General features: G+C 46.2%; 1 protein-coding gene across 1 annotated transcript in view; it reads right to left on the bottom strand.

The window, feature by feature from the left end:
- Positions 1 to 20,336, bottom strand: part of ERICH3 (glutamate rich 3) — a 71,400-nt gene extending 51,064 nt beyond the window's left edge. Inside the window, exons 1-11 of the mRNA XM_054073122.1 lie at positions 20,095 to 20,336; positions 16,299 to 16,392; positions 14,437 to 14,562; positions 13,749 to 13,820; positions 11,854 to 11,982; positions 11,240 to 11,323; positions 9,000 to 9,218; positions 8,160 to 8,340; positions 6,901 to 7,087; positions 3,591 to 3,703; positions 3 to 506 (exon numbers count right to left, since the gene is read on the bottom strand). Of these exons, the coding sequence (XP_053929097.1) occupies positions 3 to 506; positions 3,591 to 3,703; positions 6,901 to 7,087; positions 8,160 to 8,340; positions 9,000 to 9,218; positions 11,240 to 11,323; positions 11,854 to 11,982; positions 13,749 to 13,820; positions 14,437 to 14,562; positions 16,299 to 16,392; positions 20,095 to 20,336 (1,951 nt within the window). The remainder of the gene's footprint in view (positions 1 to 2; positions 507 to 3,590; positions 3,704 to 6,900; positions 7,088 to 8,159; positions 8,341 to 8,999; positions 9,219 to 11,239; positions 11,324 to 11,853; positions 11,983 to 13,748; positions 13,821 to 14,436; positions 14,563 to 16,298; positions 16,393 to 20,094) is intronic.
- Positions 20,337 to 20,989: the final 653 nt, after the last annotated feature.

Here is a 20,989-nt window from a genome sequence, read left to right as displayed (position 1 = left end):
ACCAGCTCCTTCAGGCCTCTCAGGAGACTCTTCATCGCTGTCTTCCAAGTGCATCCCATTGCTTTCCAAAGGCACTGGAAGATTTTCCTCCCGATCATCCCTCCTGGTACTTGCATTCTTCTCGCCGTCTTCCTCTGTGTCATTTTCTACTGACCTTGCCCGTTTGCATTCCCCGTTTACTTCAAGACTTTGATGCTGCATTGCCATTGTATTTTCATGAAAAACTCCGGTGTCTCCCCTTGCTGTTAGATCTTCTGGGTTTGCCCTTTCTGCTTCATCTATTCCTTCCATGGCCAGTGCAGAAGTTTCCTCCTTTTCCTCCACTCTCAGCTGCTCATTCTCCCCGTTCTCATTCACATATTGTGCATGTGTTGCATCAGCAGATGCCCTTTTGATATTATACTCCTCTTCATCCTCAACGCCGTCTTTCATCACTTCAGCATGAGATTCATCTTCACTGCTGTACTGAGTACTGATGGACGAGAGGGAGCGTGCACGTCGCCTGCCTGGAAATAGCAAACATTGTTTTGTTATAATATTTGTCAATAAAACAACTTCATTGATTGGCCACTAGTTCCCTTCGCTATGCACAAAGGGATAGATGCTCGTCTGATATCAACCTCTGAATTAATCCATCTGAGGATATCGGTACAATATGGCAATAACTGTAATAGAAGAACACTGCCCAGATGTACCGAAGTGTTACAATCAAAGCCATTTAACATATTTCTTTCTGGGAATGGAAATTAACCAGATTAGTTCCATTAATCACACAGAAATACATCTCCAAAAGCACCTCTAAATACATTCAGACAGATTTTAGAATAGTTTCTTGAACTCTATTTGATAAAAGATTTTAGCAACAGTCCTTCAGCGTGCTCCCATTATCTCAGTGAATATGATAAAGATCTCCAAAATGATGTGTAAACCAATCAAGTTAAACTGAGTTGAAATTCACTGTCTCCTCTTAAAAAACACACAGGGACCATCACATGAATTTCAGAAATGGAATATTTGAGGAAAAAAAATAAAGCAATAATTCTTCATCTAACGTTTAGCTGAACGGTAGAGTTTACTGCCACACAGCATTGCTGGTCTCCAACGTTCAGATGGGTTCAAGAAAAGATTAGTCAGACTCAAGGAAGGAAAATCTGGCTAGGCCTAATTGGCAGACTACCCTGGACACCAGCTAATGACAGGGGTGGGAAGACACAGTGCGGAAGCAGGCCGGTATTCTTGCCCTTCTCTTCTGTTTTTCTGAGGCATCTGCTGCTGCCTAAAGGCAGAAGCTGAATTTGGGCCCAGGGTCTCTCCCTGACCACCTTTCCACAGCCACAGGGGTCAACCTGTGCCGCATTGCTGCTTCCTGCGGCTGCAGTCTTCCAGCAGACTCAATGTCTCTTCTTCCTCTGTGGATCTTGCTCATCTGCAATGTATTAGAAAAACTTGGCAGGACTGCTTTTAAAAAAATCACAAATCTGGAAGCTGAAATTTCCCTAAAATATGACAACAACTCCCATTAACTTTAAAACACGAACAAAGAAGGTGTGTTTGAATGGAAACTGAAGTTCTAAATTAATGGCCTGCCTTGTATAGATGTCAGACTATCAATCCAAGAAAACTCAATTTTCCTTAAAGGCAGCAAACAGAAACAACTCCTCCTCCCAGCACACTTCAGTGGTGGGGCGGAGAAGCTGCATCTCTGAGGAAGTCATCAGGCATATGCTCATTCTAATTTCATCACCATCATGGACACTGGCAGCAAGGCTAACAAGTGGTACCCAATGTAGGATCCTCTAGGATCTCGACTGCCATGGATTTCAGGCACAAATTACCAGGCAGCCAACACCCAGTCAGGACTGTCAGTTACTTCCAGTTTTTACTGGCTTTGCACCTCTGTTCTAGTGCAAGCTATGTTTAGACTGCCAGCAAGCACCATCACTCCTGAAGACGCTTCAAAGCACACAAACAAGCAAGTTCAGTGACAGAACAACTCAAAGATGCAGTTTACATATTGTACTATGGGAATTGTCAGTGATTCTTTCCAATTTATTCCCAGGCTTATGGTCTACAGGGATCTGAATGCCAAGGTCTCTCTAACATGCTCCTGGTTTATGTCTGATTCATAATATTGTATGCAAAAATAACATCTTTGGCACCTGAGGCCTCCCTAGGTAACTGTCAGAAAGGTGTCCACCCCCTGGAAGGAAAAAGGCTTGATTACTCACAAACACACATCCACAGGCATGAACAAGGAAGCTAAGCAGTAGCACTGCAGAATTATGAACGTAAAAATCAGACTAGGAAGGAGGAATTAAAATCTCTCTCTAGATTTGACTTACTCTGAAAAAGGCATTATGATAAGGAGAAAGCGAAGGCACAGGCTGAGCTCCCTGTCTCTTCCACAGGAGCAGCCAGAGTTGGAGGCAGCCTGATGGCCACAGGGCCTGGCCTTAGGCACTTGGAAATGGCTCATCCCAAGCATGCAGCTGGACCTGCCACGCATCGTTTTGATATCACAAATATTTTATACCACAAATATCTTTGTCTGCCACAAGAAACGCTCATGGACAAACTTTCAGAAAGGGCAGCCTCTCTCCAGTCTTTTTCTTTTAACTCCCTGTCAACTGAAACAAGATGGGACTGAAGCAAAAGGGGCAAGGTCAGCCAGCTACAACAGGCAATGGAAGCACTCAGTAAAAGGAAAGGATGATAGCCCCAGCGGAGCCAGAGCAGAGGACACAAGAAAGGCAAGCGGTAGACCTGGAGTAGAAGGAACAAAGGCTCAGACAAGTAAGGAAGCTGGAGCCAAATCTTGATGACGTTTGGCTGCTACGTACTCTTCCCACTTTCCTTCCCTTTCTGCATCCAGCATTCAGACTCCTCTCCTTCACAGTTTGTCAATCCCATCCTTTTTGCATCAGGCAGCAGGAGATTTTCCATCTCCTGCCCCTGTGGTCACCCTTCTTCTCTCCGTTCACCTTATGCTGATGCCCTGTCTCCCTTAGGAGCCCACCTCAGACTCATTTTCTCCCTACACACACCCAGTCCCTTTTCTTCCTTCTTCTCTACTTCTGCTCCACCTGCTGCTCTTGTCCTTCTTCACTGCTGTCCCTTCATTGTACCCTGTGTTCCTCCTGCTTTCCCATCTACCTCGGGCTTCTCTCTCAGCCTCTCAGACCTTCCTTACTCTCTTTCTTGGCTCTTGCAAAACCCCCTTATCCTTTTGCTTGGCTGAAAGGAATCCCCCTAATTGTTTTTGCTCGGACACTATCATCACCACATTTCTCACCATGATGTGTCCTAAGAGAGGATGTTCCAGGTAGAGTTAGAGGCCCACAATCCCCTACTTTCTCCAGAATCATCCTCTCCCATTTTTCATGCCCTTTTTGTGGTTTTGGATACTGCACCATTTTTCCTGATGCCTTCCTGACTATCTTCGCTCTCACAACCACATATTTGCTCTTCTTCCTTTCTGTACTCATGTCTGGTCTCCATTTTGTCCTCACTAGTTTCCACACTCCCTTCAGGACATGGTAAGGTGACTAACACTGAATCTTTGCTTGATTTCTGCTCAACACTGCTCTTACTTGGCTCACTGTCCACTCCACCTCTCCAGGAATCTACATGGTTTTCCTGCTGGTTCTCCATCTTTCCCTTGGGAGAGGACGGCTTTTTGTCCAGGCCCATTGACATAATGCACCTATAAAAAAAAAAAAAGAGAGAACTGGGAACTATCACATTTTTCTTTCTGTGAACAATGGAAGGGCAGCAGGCACAGCTCTTTAGCTCTTTATGAGCAGTAAAACCAGATACTCATCTGCCTCTGCATTGCCACGCAGGTAACATGGTTCCTGATAATGATTTATTTGGAGAAGCACCCTAAAGTCCTCAAGTGCTCCACAAACATAGATGCAGTTCCTCCTTGAAGGAGAGTAACATTATGTGCACTTCAAGGCAACAATTGAAACAGATGAAAATTGAAATTATCAAAACTGTCCATTAATCTCAAGCTACACCAAACAAGATCTGTGAAGATACAATCACTGAGAAAGGGAGACGAGTTCAGGCAAGAGGCAGGTTTGCTCCAAATCCCGCTGTAACACCCAGTAAAGCAATAACTCAGGTTTTGTGGCCAAAACTTCTTTAACTTGTCTAATAACTGTGCGGGGGGGAGGGAGATTGAAATGGAATTCTTTTTGGTTTCTCTGCTGTTTTTCCTACCTAATACAAACCCAAACATCTGGAAAACAAAGCATCTGAATGGCTTTTTGAGAGTGTTCCTCTTGTGTAACCTGGACTGACAACTTCTACAGTCAGGAGGCTCATGTAAGAGGGCAGAGTTCCTACTCCTGATTCACCTTACCTGCAGATGCCAAGAGACACCTGCAACACCCTACAGGTATCAGGATGCCATCAAACTGCTCTTTTATTTAATGCTTCGTTGAAATTACCCTCACAGTCCAGCTGTTCACAAACCACAGTGAAATTCCAAACAGTCAGTCCAGAAGTCCTTTTGGTTTGTGGGCATGAAATGTAAATGTGACAATGACGGCATTGAGTGCACCCTTAGCCAGTTTGCAGATGACACTAAGCTGGGTGGAAGTGTGGATCTGATCGAGGGTAGGGAGACTGATTTGAACAGGCTGGGCCACTGGGCTGAGATCGATGGCATGAGGTTCAACAAGGCCAAATGCCAGGTCCTGCACTTGTGGCACAACAACCCTATGCAGTGCTACAGACTAGGAGAAGTCTGGCTAGAAAGCTGCCCGGAGGAGAAGCACCTGGGGGTGTTGGTTGACAGCGACTGAACATGAGCCAGCAGTGTGCCAAGTGGCCAAGAAGGCCAATGACATCTTGGTTTGGATCAGAAACGGCGTGACCAGCAGGTGCAGGGAGGTTATTCTCCCTCTGTACTCCGCACTGGTGAGACCGCACCTTGAATACTGTGTTCAGTTCTGGGCCTCTCACCACAAGAAGGATTATGAGGCTCTGGAGCGTGTCCAGAGAAGAGCAACGAAGCTGGTGAGGGGCTGGAGAACAAGTCTTATGAGGAGCGGCTGAGAGAGCTGGGATTGTTTAGCCTGGAGAAGAGGAGGCTGAGGGGAGACCTTATTGCTCTCTACAACTACCTGAAAGGAGGTTGTGGAGAGGAGGGAGCTGGCCTCTTCTCCCACGTGACAGGGGACAGGACAAGGGGGAATGGCCTGAAGCTCCGCCAGGGGAAGTTCAGGCTGGACATCAGGAAAAAATTTTTCACAGGAGGGGTCATTGGGCACTGGAACAGGCTACTGAGGGAGGTGGTTGAGTCACCTTCCCTGGAGGTGTTTAAGGGACGGGTGGACGAGGTGCTGAGGGGCATGGATTAGGGAGTGTTATGAATCGTTGGACTCGATGACCCAGTGGGTCCCTTCCAAACCAGTGATTCCATGATTCTATGAATGTGACAATTACTGATGAAGATCCTACCTTTTAATTCTTTGTTTGTGGTATTTTTTTCGGCTACGTTTGAGATATTGAAGCACTTTTACTGTAAAGAAATGCTGGACCTAGGCAGAAGAAAACTCTCTGTGCAAGGATCACAGCATTGGCACAGAAATCACTGCAGCATCACCTGTTTATTAACCAAAGCCTTAACCCAACAGCAAAAATCAATTAGGGTCTTTACTGAGGATCACAGTGGGTATTTAATGTGTGGATGTGGTGCTATGCTCAAACTAGGAGTAAAACATAACTGCACAAAAATAGCTGCCATTTATGGGGAGTGTCTGGTTAATGGAGATGGGTTTTAGTCACCAGACAAGGTTGGCTGCACTGACAAGAAAGGAAAACTGAGATATCACTAAGAATAGGAGGGGGAAAGGGACTGAAGGTGACGATGACTCAGGAAGAAATTCATTTCTGGAAGACTATATTCATTCAGAAAATTCACTTCAAGGCTCTCTAGAAACCACAGAGAAGCTGAGATTTGGGCATTTCCTAAACTCTGTTAGTACTATATCAATTCTGAATGCAGACGCTTTTCACTACTTTGAACATACTAAGGAATACGTCTAAACAAATCACGTTCAGTGTTAGATTGGAGTAGAAAAAGCATGGTACAATAAAGTACATTTTTTTTCTTGGAATTCAGTCCTCATTCAAAAAACGGAGTATAGCTCTGTGGATGGTCTCTTCTTCCAACTGCTTGCTGCTCTTTTAAAAAATACTTACAAAAAGAACAAAAAAGTTTTAAAATCACCCATTTATGCAGAAGTTTACTTGTCTGGCGTGGCTTAACAATCACGGGATTTTATTAAATGTAAGGCTTCTTGGCCAAACCACAGCTATTGCTCCAAGCATTGACTTTTGCCCCAAACCAAGAATCTTCTGCACAGATTTATTGTCTGAAACCTGGCTAACATTCAACACTGTCTTATCCAGCAGCCAAGGGTATTACAGCAGAATCCCACCTTAAAAGTAGAGCTGTTTAAAAGTAAGTTATCCTGTTCTCACAGTTAACTCAGCAGTACTGCCAGTATTCCACCACCACTTCCACCAGAAACACACAAGTATCTCATGTGTACCACCCACAGCTACTCCTCCACACTGGACTGCTGAGGAAGTGCTGACTGCCTCCTGACAAGCTGACAGATCCAGCGCAAACACTGTCCACTGCTGGGCGTACTCAACAGAGCAACTGACGAGGCAGCGCAAAGGTAGCTGACTTGGATGGCATCCTTGGACATGGGACCCTGAGGAATAAGCTCAATTCTGCACATTTCATGGGGAGCTGAAAAACAGACCAGGTTCTATAGAGCTGCAGGGTGCCAGAAAGATTAAAAAAGAAGAAACAAGTGATAAACTCTCTAAAAACTGGGCTGTTAAGTCCTTGTGAGCAAAACATATTCATCCCCATACCTGTAGCAAGGAGAAGCTCCTTCCACTTTGAGCAAAATGAAGTAGCCATGTCTGCCTCCCAGCCTGCTGCGCTTGTGATGTTTGTACTCACAGCAACAGCTCATCCTGTCCACTAGGATTCCATTGAGGAAAAAACTGAGGCCGACCGGGAAACCATGGTGCCTTTCAGAGATGAACTGGAAGGTCTCTGTAATCACAGAAAGGAAACGGATCAGAGGAAAAGGTAGTGCCTTACTATCAGCCTGCTGCAATTGTTGCGTGGTTCTCAGCTGTATTAATTAGCTGGTAAGAGTCTACTTCCTCCCTACACAGCAGCCTCGTCTCTTCCCAATCCAGGAGTATCAGGCGGGACACCCCTGCGACAAGCAAATACATCATCAATTTGGCCACTCACTGCTACAGCAGAAGAAAATCAGAGCCTCCTGTCTCAAAAAAATTAACTGTCACATGCTTTACAAGAGATGAAATTCAGCACAGAAAGTGTAGGATTCCTGGTGTGTCCCTGGAGCCATTCCGGCTGCTCTGCAGGGGCACTGCTCAGCATCCAGGCCTGAAGGGCACTGAGGCTGCTACCCAGACCCATATCGGGGACAGTGTGTTGTACTTCCTTCACCCACAAGTCAGAGTATCCTTCCAAAGTGACCTGAGCACATTCCAGCAGTAAGGAAGCCCCACTCTACGCCAGCAGGTTCCCTAATAGGTAGGAACGGGGCTGGGGACAACAGGAGAAACACACAAAAGCACCTTCCACACAGCTGGGACACAGCTGCAATGAACGCCTCTCTGGGGGCACGCTGCATTTCCTCTTCCCAGTTTCCCAGAACACAAATCACCTTCTACTGATGTGATGGAATAGCAGTCACATAAAAGAAATGGGAATTGGGCTCACACTATGTACTTTTCCTTCTGCAATAATAACCAACACACACTGGTGTGTTATTGCAAGTCAGAAACGAAGAACCCCTATGTAAGGACAGTTTACTCCTACAACTGCTTTATTAACCACACAGCTCTGTACAAAATTAGTCAAAGCTACATTTTCTTAAATCAGTTCTCCAAATTCATTCTGTGGCTATTTGCAAAAGTAATCATAACATCACTTTCAATCAAGAAACAGTAGATCAGGTTTAGTCTGGAGGCACACGTCTTGAAATCATTTTCATCTTCAGCTGAAATCATTTTAGTATCACATCAACATTTTAGCCAATAAAGAAGACGTTACCAGAATCAATACAAACTCTTTGACTCTTTATCCTTACCTCCTTGCAACAGCTTGCCTTTGTAGACACAAAGGTTTTGTCCTCCACAGTGCTGCTGATAGACTTTGATTTCATGTCTGTGGTCAGTATGGTCAGGAGATAAACGCAAGCCTTTTCCTAGGAACATCATGGTAACAATTGCGTTGCTCTGTAATGAGGGCTTACAGAATCCTCCAGAATTCTGCAGCAGAAAATACACAAAAAGTGCATTTGGCTTCAAGCTCTAACAAACGGTGGCCTCAAAGATCACACATACCCAGCATGCACTTGAGGCTTCCAGCCCTTTAAGACAGGCTTGGAGGTGTTTAAATTGGGAAGCATTTTGTAACGTGCAGAAGGACAATAAAATATTTTTGATTGAAAATCCGCTGCATTGGATTTCCCAGAATGGCAGGGACCAGGTTTGATGACCCACACTGTCCCTCCCAGTCCTGGGTTCCTACAGTTTCCTTGCAGCAGTCAAGACTGGCTGGAGATAGAGCGTAACAGAAGAAGTTTTCATACACTCATGGCATCTCCCCTAACCTGCTGAAGTTCTGGCACCAGATACTGTCAGAGACAGGACCAGATCGACTAAGACAGAAGGCCGTAAGTAAGAGTTCCTCTGCTTTTTTGTTCAAGCTCCTCTTTTCCCCCAGCTGATGAAAATTACAAAATGCTTTAGTATACGGAGAAAAGGGTTGCAGCTATGTATTTTAAGTGTTACAAATATTTTTCAATCAAAAATTCAGTGAATCTTTACGCAAACTAATAGCCACATCTTTCAGATTTAGGCAAATACACCCACAGGGGAGGTAACGTAACAATACATAAACAGAGAAGCAGACAGGGATAACTCACCTTTGTTAAAAGCTGCTTTGTGTCATTTGGTGCAGTGGTGGGATGAAATCGTCTGCCTCTGAGCATCCCAGCTCTCACTGCATTTACACTCTTGTCTCCTTTTTCCCGGGGGGGAGGTGGCACTGGTATCATAAAATTGCCAATGACTGGGAGTTGATACGGCGATATACCAGTCACGCGTTCCACTGAATTCATACATCTTAACCCACTCCTCTCCCCCTGCAAAAACATTTTAATCACGTTAAATAGATTACACAAAAATACCCACCAAGCATATTGGACTATTCATGGTTTGACTGCTCTTTCCATTTAGTAACACTCATACTACTAGAACAATTTCTTAACTTGGTGCTTGCCATTATGCTTATGAAAACATTCGTGCGCTAAGCCTCTTGGGTTGAATTTGCAAAGCAACAGACAAGCTGCTTGAAAACGTGGCCCTCATAGATATAGACAACACCCTTGTTAACCACAGTCTACTTGTAACCATGCAGAGTTCCGCTCCCAGGCAGGCAGAATACTGCACAACCCCACAGCACTGCTGCATTCTTTCAGCTGGCAAGCAAATTCCAAGGCGGTCAGACAGAATCTTCCAATAGTAACATTATTTGGCACCCATTATACAAGATGTGGTTCAAAATGCCTTTCTGCTTTTGTAGTCGAGGTTTAGTCCTCCTTCACAACAAACAGCAAGCAGAGGACAAGGCCCTGAAAAGCAAAACATCTCTAGAGAATAAATTCTGAAAACATTGCGTGCTCTGGATCGGAGTTCTGCATCATCTTCATGCTCTATGACTGAGCTGGATGTTTTGTCTGTTGTGAGCATTAGAGAAACCATGTAAATCACCAATAATTTGAGAAGACAGAGAGAGCATCAGCAAACTCTTGGAGGGAAGATTATGATCATCATCGTATGGAGCAAATGCACAGCAGCACGGAGTTATTCGTGCATTGTCTGCCAGTCAGCGCTCACAGGTCCAAAATCCTCCAGTCCCATGGAACTCCTGTCATAAAATCAATTACATAATGCTTTTTCAAGAACAGAAGACAAGTCCAAATCTCACCTGAAAGGAACTGAATATATACTAAGATCACATTTGGCTACACCAAAGAGCTCTCATTCTCTGAACCTGCTAATGTGACTTAGGAGGAGGAATGGTAAAAAAAGAAAGGTGTTTTTTGCTACTTTTCAACAGCAGAAGAAGAGGAAATCTTGTAAGACTGTGTGAAAATCTCCCTGAGTTACTGATCTTAGCCAGGTGGCTGCTTCCTTCTCTACATATCAGAAAATCTATGCAGAGGGAGAAAATTTTGCACACAGAGAGATTTTTATACTAAAAAAGACAAGTCACCACGTTTTTCCAGACTGTGATCAAGAACTGGGCATTAGACCACTAAGATAATGTCTTGAAAATTAAAGGCAGATTCAAAAGGATCGTTGAAATAAAAGCTGATAAATATTTGGAAGCCACGTTGCCTGCAGTGTGCAGTTCTGGGAATTACAGTACTAGTGCAGTATTATAAAACTCTCCATAAATCTGTATCATCTTCAGAATGAAATCCAGCCTCTCCCCAATGGCAAACTGCTGAGAGTATTCAAGTCTGTAGTACTTCTGTTTAGAGCTCGAAGCCTTTGCAACAGACCCTATGGCAGCATAGCTACCAAGTGGCTGGAGGCAAAGAGCGTGTTGCATATTTCCTGGAGCTGTGTTTGGTCACCAAGAAGTCGAAGAAGGAAAAAGCAAACACCTACAAAAACTCAGTGGATCGTTTCCAGTGCAGAGCAGAATCATCAAGAAAAAAATAGCACTGACCAAACTATTTGGAAGTGATGAGTGATTCTTAGGCATCATCAGGAAATGAAATTTTCTCATCTGCCCCCAAGGAGCCAGACCACTTTAGGCATCTGTAATTGAGCATCTACAAACTGCAGCATCCAAAAGAATTCTTGGCCATGAATATAGATTTTGCTACTGTGTCTTTACCATGCAGCCTCGAAGCAAATCTAAGGAACTGAAAGGAACTGTAGCAGCATGCTATGTTTTGGTGGCTTCACCACATGGACATTGAGAGAGTACACCACAAAAGCATACCTATTTTTGACCAACACTGAGCTCTTTTCTGACCTTTTATTTTATCTTTCCCTTGTGTACTCTTCAGAATATCACATTAAAATGTTAAACACACACACACTCCCCCCGGTAAAAAAAACCAAAAACAGTGTAACTGAGTTAACTCACCATCTTGCAAAACACAGTCTCCTCGGCTTGGTGTTGATGAGAAAGATGTTCACCACTATCACCAACTACAGATCCACATGCCCTCTGTAAGGGATGGAGAGGACAAGGTCATTCGGGACCGAATATCTTTCTTCAGTCTGCACCAATTATCATTATGGAAATAGAAAACCAGTTAAAACTGCACTATATGGTTGACCTTAGACTTGAGGATCATTCTTCTTCAACAGTATATTAACATTCCTTCTCTTCCCATCAACAGAGTAAGAAACTTCTGAGCCAGCACTCCAAAGCATGGCCTTCTGAAATGAACTTCAGTCTCCCTTCGCCCCTTCAATTCTGGTCTCTAAAAGATCTGCCTTGCTTTCAGGGTTTTATGACATGTGTAAGCTTGCCTGCAGCCACAGTATTTGTTGACACTTGCAACATCAGCTTCTGGAGATTTCTCTTTAACTACACAATCCTGCAAACAGGAAATCAGCCTCGAGTGGGCAAGATGAAGCCCTCAGGTGGAACAGTCGGGCTGATCATTGCTCTACACTAGGCACAGACGTCACAGGTATGTACACACTTTTGGCTGTGCATGCTTACACTACAGAGCATTTGGTGGCACTCACCAGTTGTGACTGACCAGATAGTCTTCTTGCCACAAAAGGATGGGGCCTGGGATGACCTCGTGGACCGAGTGGTGGATGTGGGGCATGAACAAAGTTAGCACCCTCCACTGATATTCTGGATTCTTCCACCTGAAAGAACAGAAATGTATGTCTCTGAGGTACTACATATCCTTAACAGCAATGTTTGAGCTTGCCTTCCCTCTGTCTTTCATCAGCTATGATAATCAAATTGCCCAGATCCAACTGGACACCTGCTTAAGGAACGAGAGAGAGATGAGGGAAAAGACTTGTTCCAGTCTCTAATTCATTCCCCTGCAGCCCTCTACAACTGCAGATCTCCCCAAGTTCAATTAATCTGCCTATTTGCGAATCTCCCACTTCTTGATTTTTCTTTTAAATATTTGAGTGCATCTGCCATTTCCTTGCTCTGACTGTGCCCCCTCCCTGCCTTTTCTTCTCAAGAGCTCCACGCTGGGCTGATTACTCTCCCGGCAATACATAGCTACATTTCTTAGCCTCCCTTGCCCAGTCATTGGGTTTTCACCTTTCCTTTCACATTAGCTACTCAACCAAATTCACTGAACGTATGAGGTGAGAATTAAATAACGCTACTAATTGCAGACGGGCTCCTGTGTCGTAGTGTGGCATCACAGCAAAGACACAGATCACGTATCTGCAAGGGTCTCCTTTACACTTCTCATTGAAGGAAGCAGTCTTGGTTTACCTTCCAAAATTATCCAAGTCCAGAATCTCCTAACAGGGTGCCTTACTCACTGCTTCCACACGGGTGACTTTCTACCAGCAGGAGTTCAGGCAGTAAATGCTGCCTTTGCAATCGTCATAGTGAGCAGTGATTGTCACTAAAATCTCCTCCTCCCTTTACCTGATTAATTGCTCAAAAATGTATTATTTAAAATTAAAAAGATTTGGCACTGTTCTTCAGCTGCTGAAAGAAGCAGCTAGCTCCTCAGTGCATACTTCTCAACCTATGCAGGCTCTAATGAAGAGAGAGGATGTTGAGTATATTTCAGCCAAAACGAGAACAACTTGTCCCATACGAGTCCAAGCGACTTCATAGCATTGTCTTGTGTGGGATTTCCATTACTGGAACAAGTACAGGATCAAGCTCTACCTACACAACACCGAAGTAAAGACTCCTGGAGCCTCTTGTCATTAGTTACATGCTGATTTAGATAAACATCATGTGAAGAGGCAAATGACTGAAAATGTGAGCGCCATGCTCAGCAGCAGTCACAAGCAAATAGTGTCTAGAAATAGGAGAAGAACTGCAATAAGTATCTTAAATCATTCATCCATTTCTGGGTCCCCATTTCAGAAAAGAAATAGTAGAACTAGACAAGGTAAAAAGATGACAACAGTAATAAGAAGCCTGGAATGGTTCGTGTATGAAAGATTCAACAGACTGAGGGTCTTCAGCTTGGAAAAGTGACAAGGAGTATGAAAAATGGAGCTAAAATCACAAATGCCTTGGAAAAGGGGAACAGTTATTAACTTTTTTCATGACAAGAACAATGGAGCATCAAACAGAATTATCAGACAGCAGATACATTAATTATTGTGCAGAAATTCAAGCAAGTACCATTTGATTCAACTAGCAATTAAATTCCACAACTAAGAACACTGCAGATCCTAAATAATATGTTGATTCAAAGGGAATCACATGTAGGAATGGGAGCTCCTGAGCTCCTGGATAGAAGAAGATGATGTAACCTGGGGCAGGATCATCCTCTACCTGCCTGTTCCTTGTACTTTTTCCATAAACAACAGAGACACGGCACTTGATTCAACGAATCCTTGGCCTGAACTCAGGGCTGTTATTTAACACAGGGCAAAACCAGAAAGCCCCATAGTGCTCAGCAGCATTCGAGCCTTACCTTGATGTTGTGCACCCTCTCTCTCTTCACAGAATTTTCAAGTCGTCTTTTTCTTTCCAGCTCACGATGACGCTATCAATGTCAGAGAAAGAGAAATCTCATTCATGGGCGTTATCAGATGTCAGTGAATGCAAGAGCATTTGCTTCTGTTCTGCTTACCACTCACCTGCTCCCTGGCCATTTCCCTTATTTTGCCCAGCTATGAAACTACTAGTCATTCAATCCATTTGCATTACATCTGTGAGTATTAACATCGGCAAGGGAACAACTGAGCATTTGTAAAGTTGTAGGGACCAGATACGCCCTTGACACGTACTGGGAATGTGCCCAGATCTTGTACATATACAGATAACATATACAACCATGTTCCAACTTCTGGTTTTATTAGAATTTTTTTAAGCAAACGAGCCTGTGACTATCATCCCAGAATCTGACAGCTGCCAGAGCGCAGTCAGTGAGCCAGAATGGTGTCTGTTCTAACGGCAGTATGGTTTAACAACTAGAGGCCGGTGGAGGTTCCATGTCGGGGACGTCAAACACAAAGATCATCCTTTTTCCCAGCAGGACATACTCTTACAGGGGAGCATGACAGCACAGCTACAAAAACCAGTCTGGTACGAGACAACAGCCACTGGCTGTCTGCAGGGAAGTATTTGAAAAGGCTTACAGATCCCTAGTGAATCCATACCTCCATGTCAAGGATCCTACGAAATATGGCCTGAGCCAGGCACTCCTGTACACATCTTAGCTGATCCTCCCTCAGAACATTCAGCCGGTATTCTTTCTCAGATATTATTCTTCCACTCCTTGAGATCTGCAGGAAACAAATATAATGTGACTAAAAAGAAGGGAAGACAGACTAAAGTATGGTTTCAAAGAGAGCACCATCTCTGCTCTCTGTTGTGGTGCTGGAGCTCAACTTCCCAGCACAGAGCTGTAGCTTCTTTGACTCCATGAACCGCACCAGCCAAACAAGAAGATCAGGACAGCAGCAGTCACATTTTCTAACAATTGAGGGCTCAGCCTTACTCTTCATTATTGCTCTCTACTGGAGACCTTATTGCTCTCTACAACTACCTGAAAAGAGGTTGTGGAGAGGAGGGAGCTGGCCTCTTCTCCCAAGTGACAGGGGACAGGACAAGGGGAAATGGCCTCAAGCTGCACCAGGGAGGTTCGGGCTGGACATCAGGAAAAAAAATTTCACACAAAGGGTCATCAGGCACTGGCAGAGGCTGCCCAGGGAGGGAGTGGAGTCACCATCCCTGAAGGTATTTAAAAGATGGGTAGATGAGGTGCTCAGGGACATGGTTTAGTGGTTGATAGGAATGGTTGGACTCAATGATCCTAGACGTCTTTTCCAACCTGGTGACTCTATGATTCTATGATTCATAGGCCATTGCCCAAGCCAGTGGAGAGTAATTAAATACTTGCCCTCCTACTGTGTGAGGGCTGCATCTGCCTGTGCCAACAAGAGTCACATCTACGAGTGCACAGGTATTTTTAAAAATATGCAGCACGTTCACCTTTACCAAATCCTCCATTAAACATTTTTCAAAAATAACATTGGAGCTATTCAAACAGCTAAGAGAGTCAAAGATGCTTAGATTTCACAGCTTAAAAAACCTAAGAGAATCAAGATAAGTCTGTATATTTGCAAACTGAAAGATCTTGCAGAGACAAACTCCACTGAGCAAAAAGAAATATGGAGCAAAAAAACATAAAACATTCTAAATTTATCAAAATGTCTCCATGAAATATCATCTTCTGCCTGGATGTGAAATACAAGCAGATTGACAAGCATTCTCACATCATCAGAACTCCACAGCAATACAGTGCCATATGTAATCACTTACTGGAATTGCATCTACTGAGCAGAAACCCAGGGCTAAGCCGAGGCTCTCCAATGTTTACATACACCATCAATCCATGTCAGCCACTCTTTGCAGTTTCAGGCAGACAGGCATCATCACTGTTGCATTACAGAAGGTGCAGTGGAAGCATAAGCTTGACATCCCATGGAGCACGGCCTCCGTATTGACTCTCAGCACATCCCTTCTAGTGTGGAATCATCATTCACCAGCAGCTCCCGTGCCAGCACCTTCACAGCCCCAGGTGGCCCTTGGACCTTGTCATCCTGAACATGCTCAATGCCAGGTGAAGCATTTCCTCAGCTGCAACTAGTGTCTTCAAAACTGCTTAGCACGCAGAGCTAAGCTCCGAGCTCTGTCTTTCTGTCATTTGGATTTCAGTAGTGCAGCCGCAGGCACCACAGCCCTGCACCCCTGTGATATCTTGCTGACCTAGGGTAGATTATAAGGCGGCAGAAAATGCCTGCATTAAACAAACCTGCCCTCAGTCTCAGTGTGATCGCATGGCTATGAGCTGGCACAGCATAATTTCACGTTTGGCTAGCTGGTCGACTTCTCACCAGTAACAACACTTACCTCTAACAAACAAACCACATTAGTGGTTTGACTTGTGCACTATTAGAAGAAACAAAGAATTCTCCTCTTTTTTTTTTCCTCAGAAAAGGAAACTTTTCAGTCTTACCAGTCCTGATCTCTGAAGATGTCGTCTTATCCTGGCTTTGCTGAAATATCCAACCAGGTGTTTGTCTGTAAGGCTATTATAGCTTCCAAGAAATCTGAAATAAAATCAATATAGATGCGTATAATCCCCCTGAGAGCCAAACTATTACAGCTTAAGTTATACAGATTTATCCAGTAGTTTGCTGCACAAAATGCTATCTTGATGAATCATGCCCAGCATTTTGTCAGATGAATGCCCACTAGATTATGTAAAGGCAACAACTTACTGTCTGTGAAATGTTCCTATCAGAAACAACTGACTTCTACATAAGATACAGCAGCTCAGCATCAACCAACATCCCACCACTGAGGCACAGGGTCCAAGAAAGCCCAGCCCTGACAGTCTCCTCCAAGACCGACTCTCACTACAGCCTCCTCAGGTGATAAACTCTGACCTTCAGCAGGCCATCATCACACCATACAACATTTGAAGCTGGATTATTGGCATGGACTCCAGCTCCCTTGCCACCGGAAGACAGATCACTGTCCAGATCAGATCACTGATCCACCTTTACCTCCACAAAAGAATTTACCTGCAGTCTTCACTGCCAGCTCTCAGCCATTATTGTCTGTTACCTAACAACAAAAAATTGCTTTCTTCAGCCTACTCAGGTCAGCAGAAACTGCTAGCACCAAAACAGATTTTCAAGACAGAATACTGTTTCCATAATATTCTCACTGGCTTGAAAGTTGGCATGCATGTTATTAACTTGGATGCAAACTTTGCTCTGAGGAAGGGACTATTTATTTGCGTTTTCAGCCAAAGCCTCCTTCTGCATCCACATTTCCATCCCCCTTTTTTTACAGCAATTACTCCTTCTTCATTGTCCCCACCATCAGAGGGAGTGTGCATACCATATTTGTGGCTTTGAACACCTGTACAGAAAAGTAAGTTGCTTCAATTCCAGGTGTCAAAAAACAGGCTTAAATCTAACCTCCTGTTTTCAACCATTTTCCCCATTGGGATTCAGCTACATGTCCATCACAACCTTGTCTGGCTAACCACTAATTTGCTCGTGAACAAAAAAAGCCTGTTTCAACAAACAGTTCTCCATTTGGCCTTTACATCAGCAGAACTCACAAACAACTCAGGAAAACTAATCCATGACAGCAAGATTAGGAACCATCCTGCCTATTTCAGGGACCATTTATGTGAACACAACAGTGACTCCAGGCTAGTTATTTAAATACACAGCCAAGAAGGTTTATCCCACAAACATATTCATAAATTCAATTGCACAAAACTTGTGCAGGGCAAGATTCATAATTTCTGTGGTATTTACAGGCCAGGAAGCATATACACCCTTAATCACCACAGTACAGTAGTATGGGTTTGCTGGCTGTCCCCATAGAGCCACAGTTTGAAGGGCAACTTGCACTGATGAGAACAACTTCCCTCTCTAGATACAGTTACTGCATTTTACCAAAATCAGCAGATCCACTCTTTGTAACCAATTTTCCCAAACTAAATAAAATCCAAACATGCTCTGCAGGAAAGCAAAGAGTTTGCGCCAAAGCCGGGCCAGCAAGCAGACTCCTCTGTCTGCAGGAATCCCACCACACTATCGCCCCAGCACTCAGCCAGCTGCCATCTCTTCACCACCTCAGCCTTTCTGTGGAGAGCATGCTTTGCACGGGCAGGACAGAAGCAAGTCCTCCTCCAGACCCAAGTGTCAGAAGAGAGACAAGCCAGGAGGGACAGTATCTCTCTCTCAGAACCCAGCTCCTTCTGCGGTAGAGAACACAGACACTGCGCAGCCCATCGCTCAGTTCGGAATCAGCCTGCGCAGCTCACAGCCAAGGACCTGAATCTCTTTCATGCTCTCAAGACTGTAAAGAGACTGACGAGCCAAGTAGCACAACAGCTCTGAAGGGCTGCTCAGTCTGAAAGACTCCTGGGCCTATGCAGTCGTAGTGGCCAGCACGGCTGGGCTACGCTACCTGCTGCTAGTCTCTGCCCCTTGAAAGACCCCTCGTGTCGGGTGCACAAGTCCTCTACGGGTTCAACATGAAATGCAAGAACCCCTCAAGTCTTTTCCAGTTCTCAACCCAATATACTAAAGATTGTCTTTAATGCATAAGCTGAGCATTCCAAAGGGAACAAACTGCATCTCTCTTCTCTTTATTGGTGAAAAACTGCCAAACCAACAAACATGGAGAATCAGACTCTGCAGATCGTCAGAGTAAGGCCCTCCCCTGCTCTACACAAGAAATGCCGTGCACCTCTGGAACGCCAACAGAGCTACAATACCCTAGCTGACAAGGATCAGAGCTGCCAAAAATTGAACCCAAGATATGAGAGTTAAACACAAAAACAAAAGCAAATGTTCACAGTTAATAATTTACAGTGCCATTAAATCAGTGACTCTTCAACAAAGAAATAATCTAAGAGAGCATCAAAGCTCTAGTTATTGATTGGTACAGTCACAGGGAATTACAGCTCCCATGTTGTACATGATGACCAGAGTTTGTTGCTCCTCCAATCAACCAAAGAGTCCTGCCCTTATGGAGACCATTCACAACTCTAACAAGCTAATGCATCGCTCCTGCTGGGGACGTAAACAAGAAAGGCTCAGCCAGCCTTCAGACAGAACAAATTCAAACAGTGGCTGACAGTCCGCGACCCCACAAGGCAGTGTGTTTGGTTCCTCCAAGCCTGAGCCAAGTGAATACGGCCAGTGACTATGCTGCCCTTGGATTCCTCTCCCTATAAAGAGGGCCAGAAGATGAAAAGCCAGGAAAACAACCCCGAGCCTCTGCAAGAGGAGGATCTTGCATCCTGGGAGGCAGGGCTGTAACACTTGTCAACTGACTCTTCCAACTACAGCCTTACACCGTGGCCCTTCTCAAATCACGGGCAGCTGCTGTGCAGCCGGGGCACTGCCGGACCCTCAGCTGCACCACCTTTGGATGCACCACAAGGCACAGCTCTGGCTCCTGGGGTTACGGATTTCAACCTCTGCTGCTGTGCTTATAAGAAGCCATGCTGGAACCCAGCTACTGAACCAAACTGCACTGAAGTCAGCAGATGACTTGAAATCATGATGGGGCTGTGCAGTCTAACAAGAATTAATTGGATTATTTCAAGCCCACCAAACCACAGGTTCCGATCCTGAACACAACCTGGCATGGAAACGGGAGCCAAAAGGCTCTCGTTCCGCTACTGATTGGCGGTGTGGCCACGAGCGAGCGACCTCGTTTCTTTACCCAGAGCATCGCTCGCTAAACAGGACGCGTCAAACCGTGTTACGGAGCGGGGGACACGCATTGGTCCTCGGGATCTGTAATTCCCGCCGGCTCGGGGCGCTGCGGATGCTCAGAACGTCACAGACGCCAACGAGGGGAACACCCGCCGCCAGCGGACCCGTTCCCCGCGTCTCCACCGGCCGCTTCACGGACGGAGGGGAGATAATAAACTCTCCGTTTCTTCTCCGTCACAGGCATCGCCTCGGCGGAGGACCCCGACCCGCGGAGCATCCCCTCGCGGCGGGATGCAGGGACACCGCGGTCCCCGAGGCTCGGAGGCGCGGCTGCGCGCAGACCCAGCCCCCAGAGCGGGGCTCGCCCGTGCCGGAGCCCCCCCAGCCTCTCGCTCCGCGCCCCGACAGGACCGCAGCGCCGAACGCCGCTAAGGACCGCGCAGCCGCCGGCCCGCGCCGCCCCACGGAGGCCGCGGGACCCGGGAGCGGCCGGGGCGACCCTCCGCGGGCAGGACAAGGACGGCCAGGCCCCCCGCCCGCGCCCCCGGCCCCACTCACTCCGCCTGCGGGGCGCCCATCGCTGCCGCTGCCACAGCCGCACAGCCACCGACGCTACTGGCCGCGTCCCGCCCGTCGCTAGGACACGGAGTGGCGGGGAGCCCGGGGGCGCGAGCCACGCCCGCCCCTCGCGCCCCGCCCCATCCCGCCGACGCCCCGCCCCGCTCCAGCCCTCCGGCCCGCTCCGTCATCCCCGCGCCCCGCTCTCGCCTCGCTCTCGCCTCGCTCCATCCCGGCGGCATCCCGCTCCGTCCCGCCCGCTCCCGCTTCAACGCCGCTCTATCCCGCTCCCATCCCGCCGCATCCCACTGTACCCCGCGGGCTCCATCCCACCTGCCCCCCGCTGCCGCCCTGCTCCGACCCCGAGCCGGCAGCAGGGTCGGCAGGAGACTGTTTGCCTGGCACTAACTCCAAGCTTGCAGGGAAAGGAACAGAAAGGGAACGAAAACGGAAGGGTGGAGAAGGCCTTTTGATACAATACGGGCCCGCGGGCTTAAAAATACAGCGGGAGCCGAGAGGATGCGCAATGGTTTCAAATAACCACCCCCGTTATTCGCTCAGCATAAAGGACAGGAAAGCTCCAAAGGGTGCGTTTCAGTGGCCTCCAGATTGACTCTCATACAGGAGATATCATCATCCTTCCCGCTACTGCTTTTCCCTTCATCCTTCGCCTCTCCCGAGTTCAAGGTGCGGCACAGACAGAGTTAAAGTCACAGCGCAACTGAACTGAGAAGGTGAGGAAGAGCAGGGCCAGCCCTCCCTCACTGAGGAACAAGCTCCAAAACATTGAAGGACTTCAGCTGTCCTCGGGCCCTCTGTGCCATGATCCACCTCCATGGAATACTGAATTGTCTCTTGTAAAAGAAGCAACTACCAAGAACATCAACATCTTCCT

This window comes from Cuculus canorus, chromosome 8, assembly GCF_017976375.1.
Source record: "Cuculus canorus isolate bCucCan1 chromosome 8, bCucCan1.pri, whole genome shotgun sequence".
Taxonomy (NCBI): Eukaryota; Metazoa; Chordata; class Aves; order Cuculiformes; family Cuculidae; genus Cuculus; species Cuculus canorus.
The sequence above is the reverse complement of the archived record's forward strand: the minus strand, read 5'-3'. Positions and strand labels throughout refer to the sequence as shown.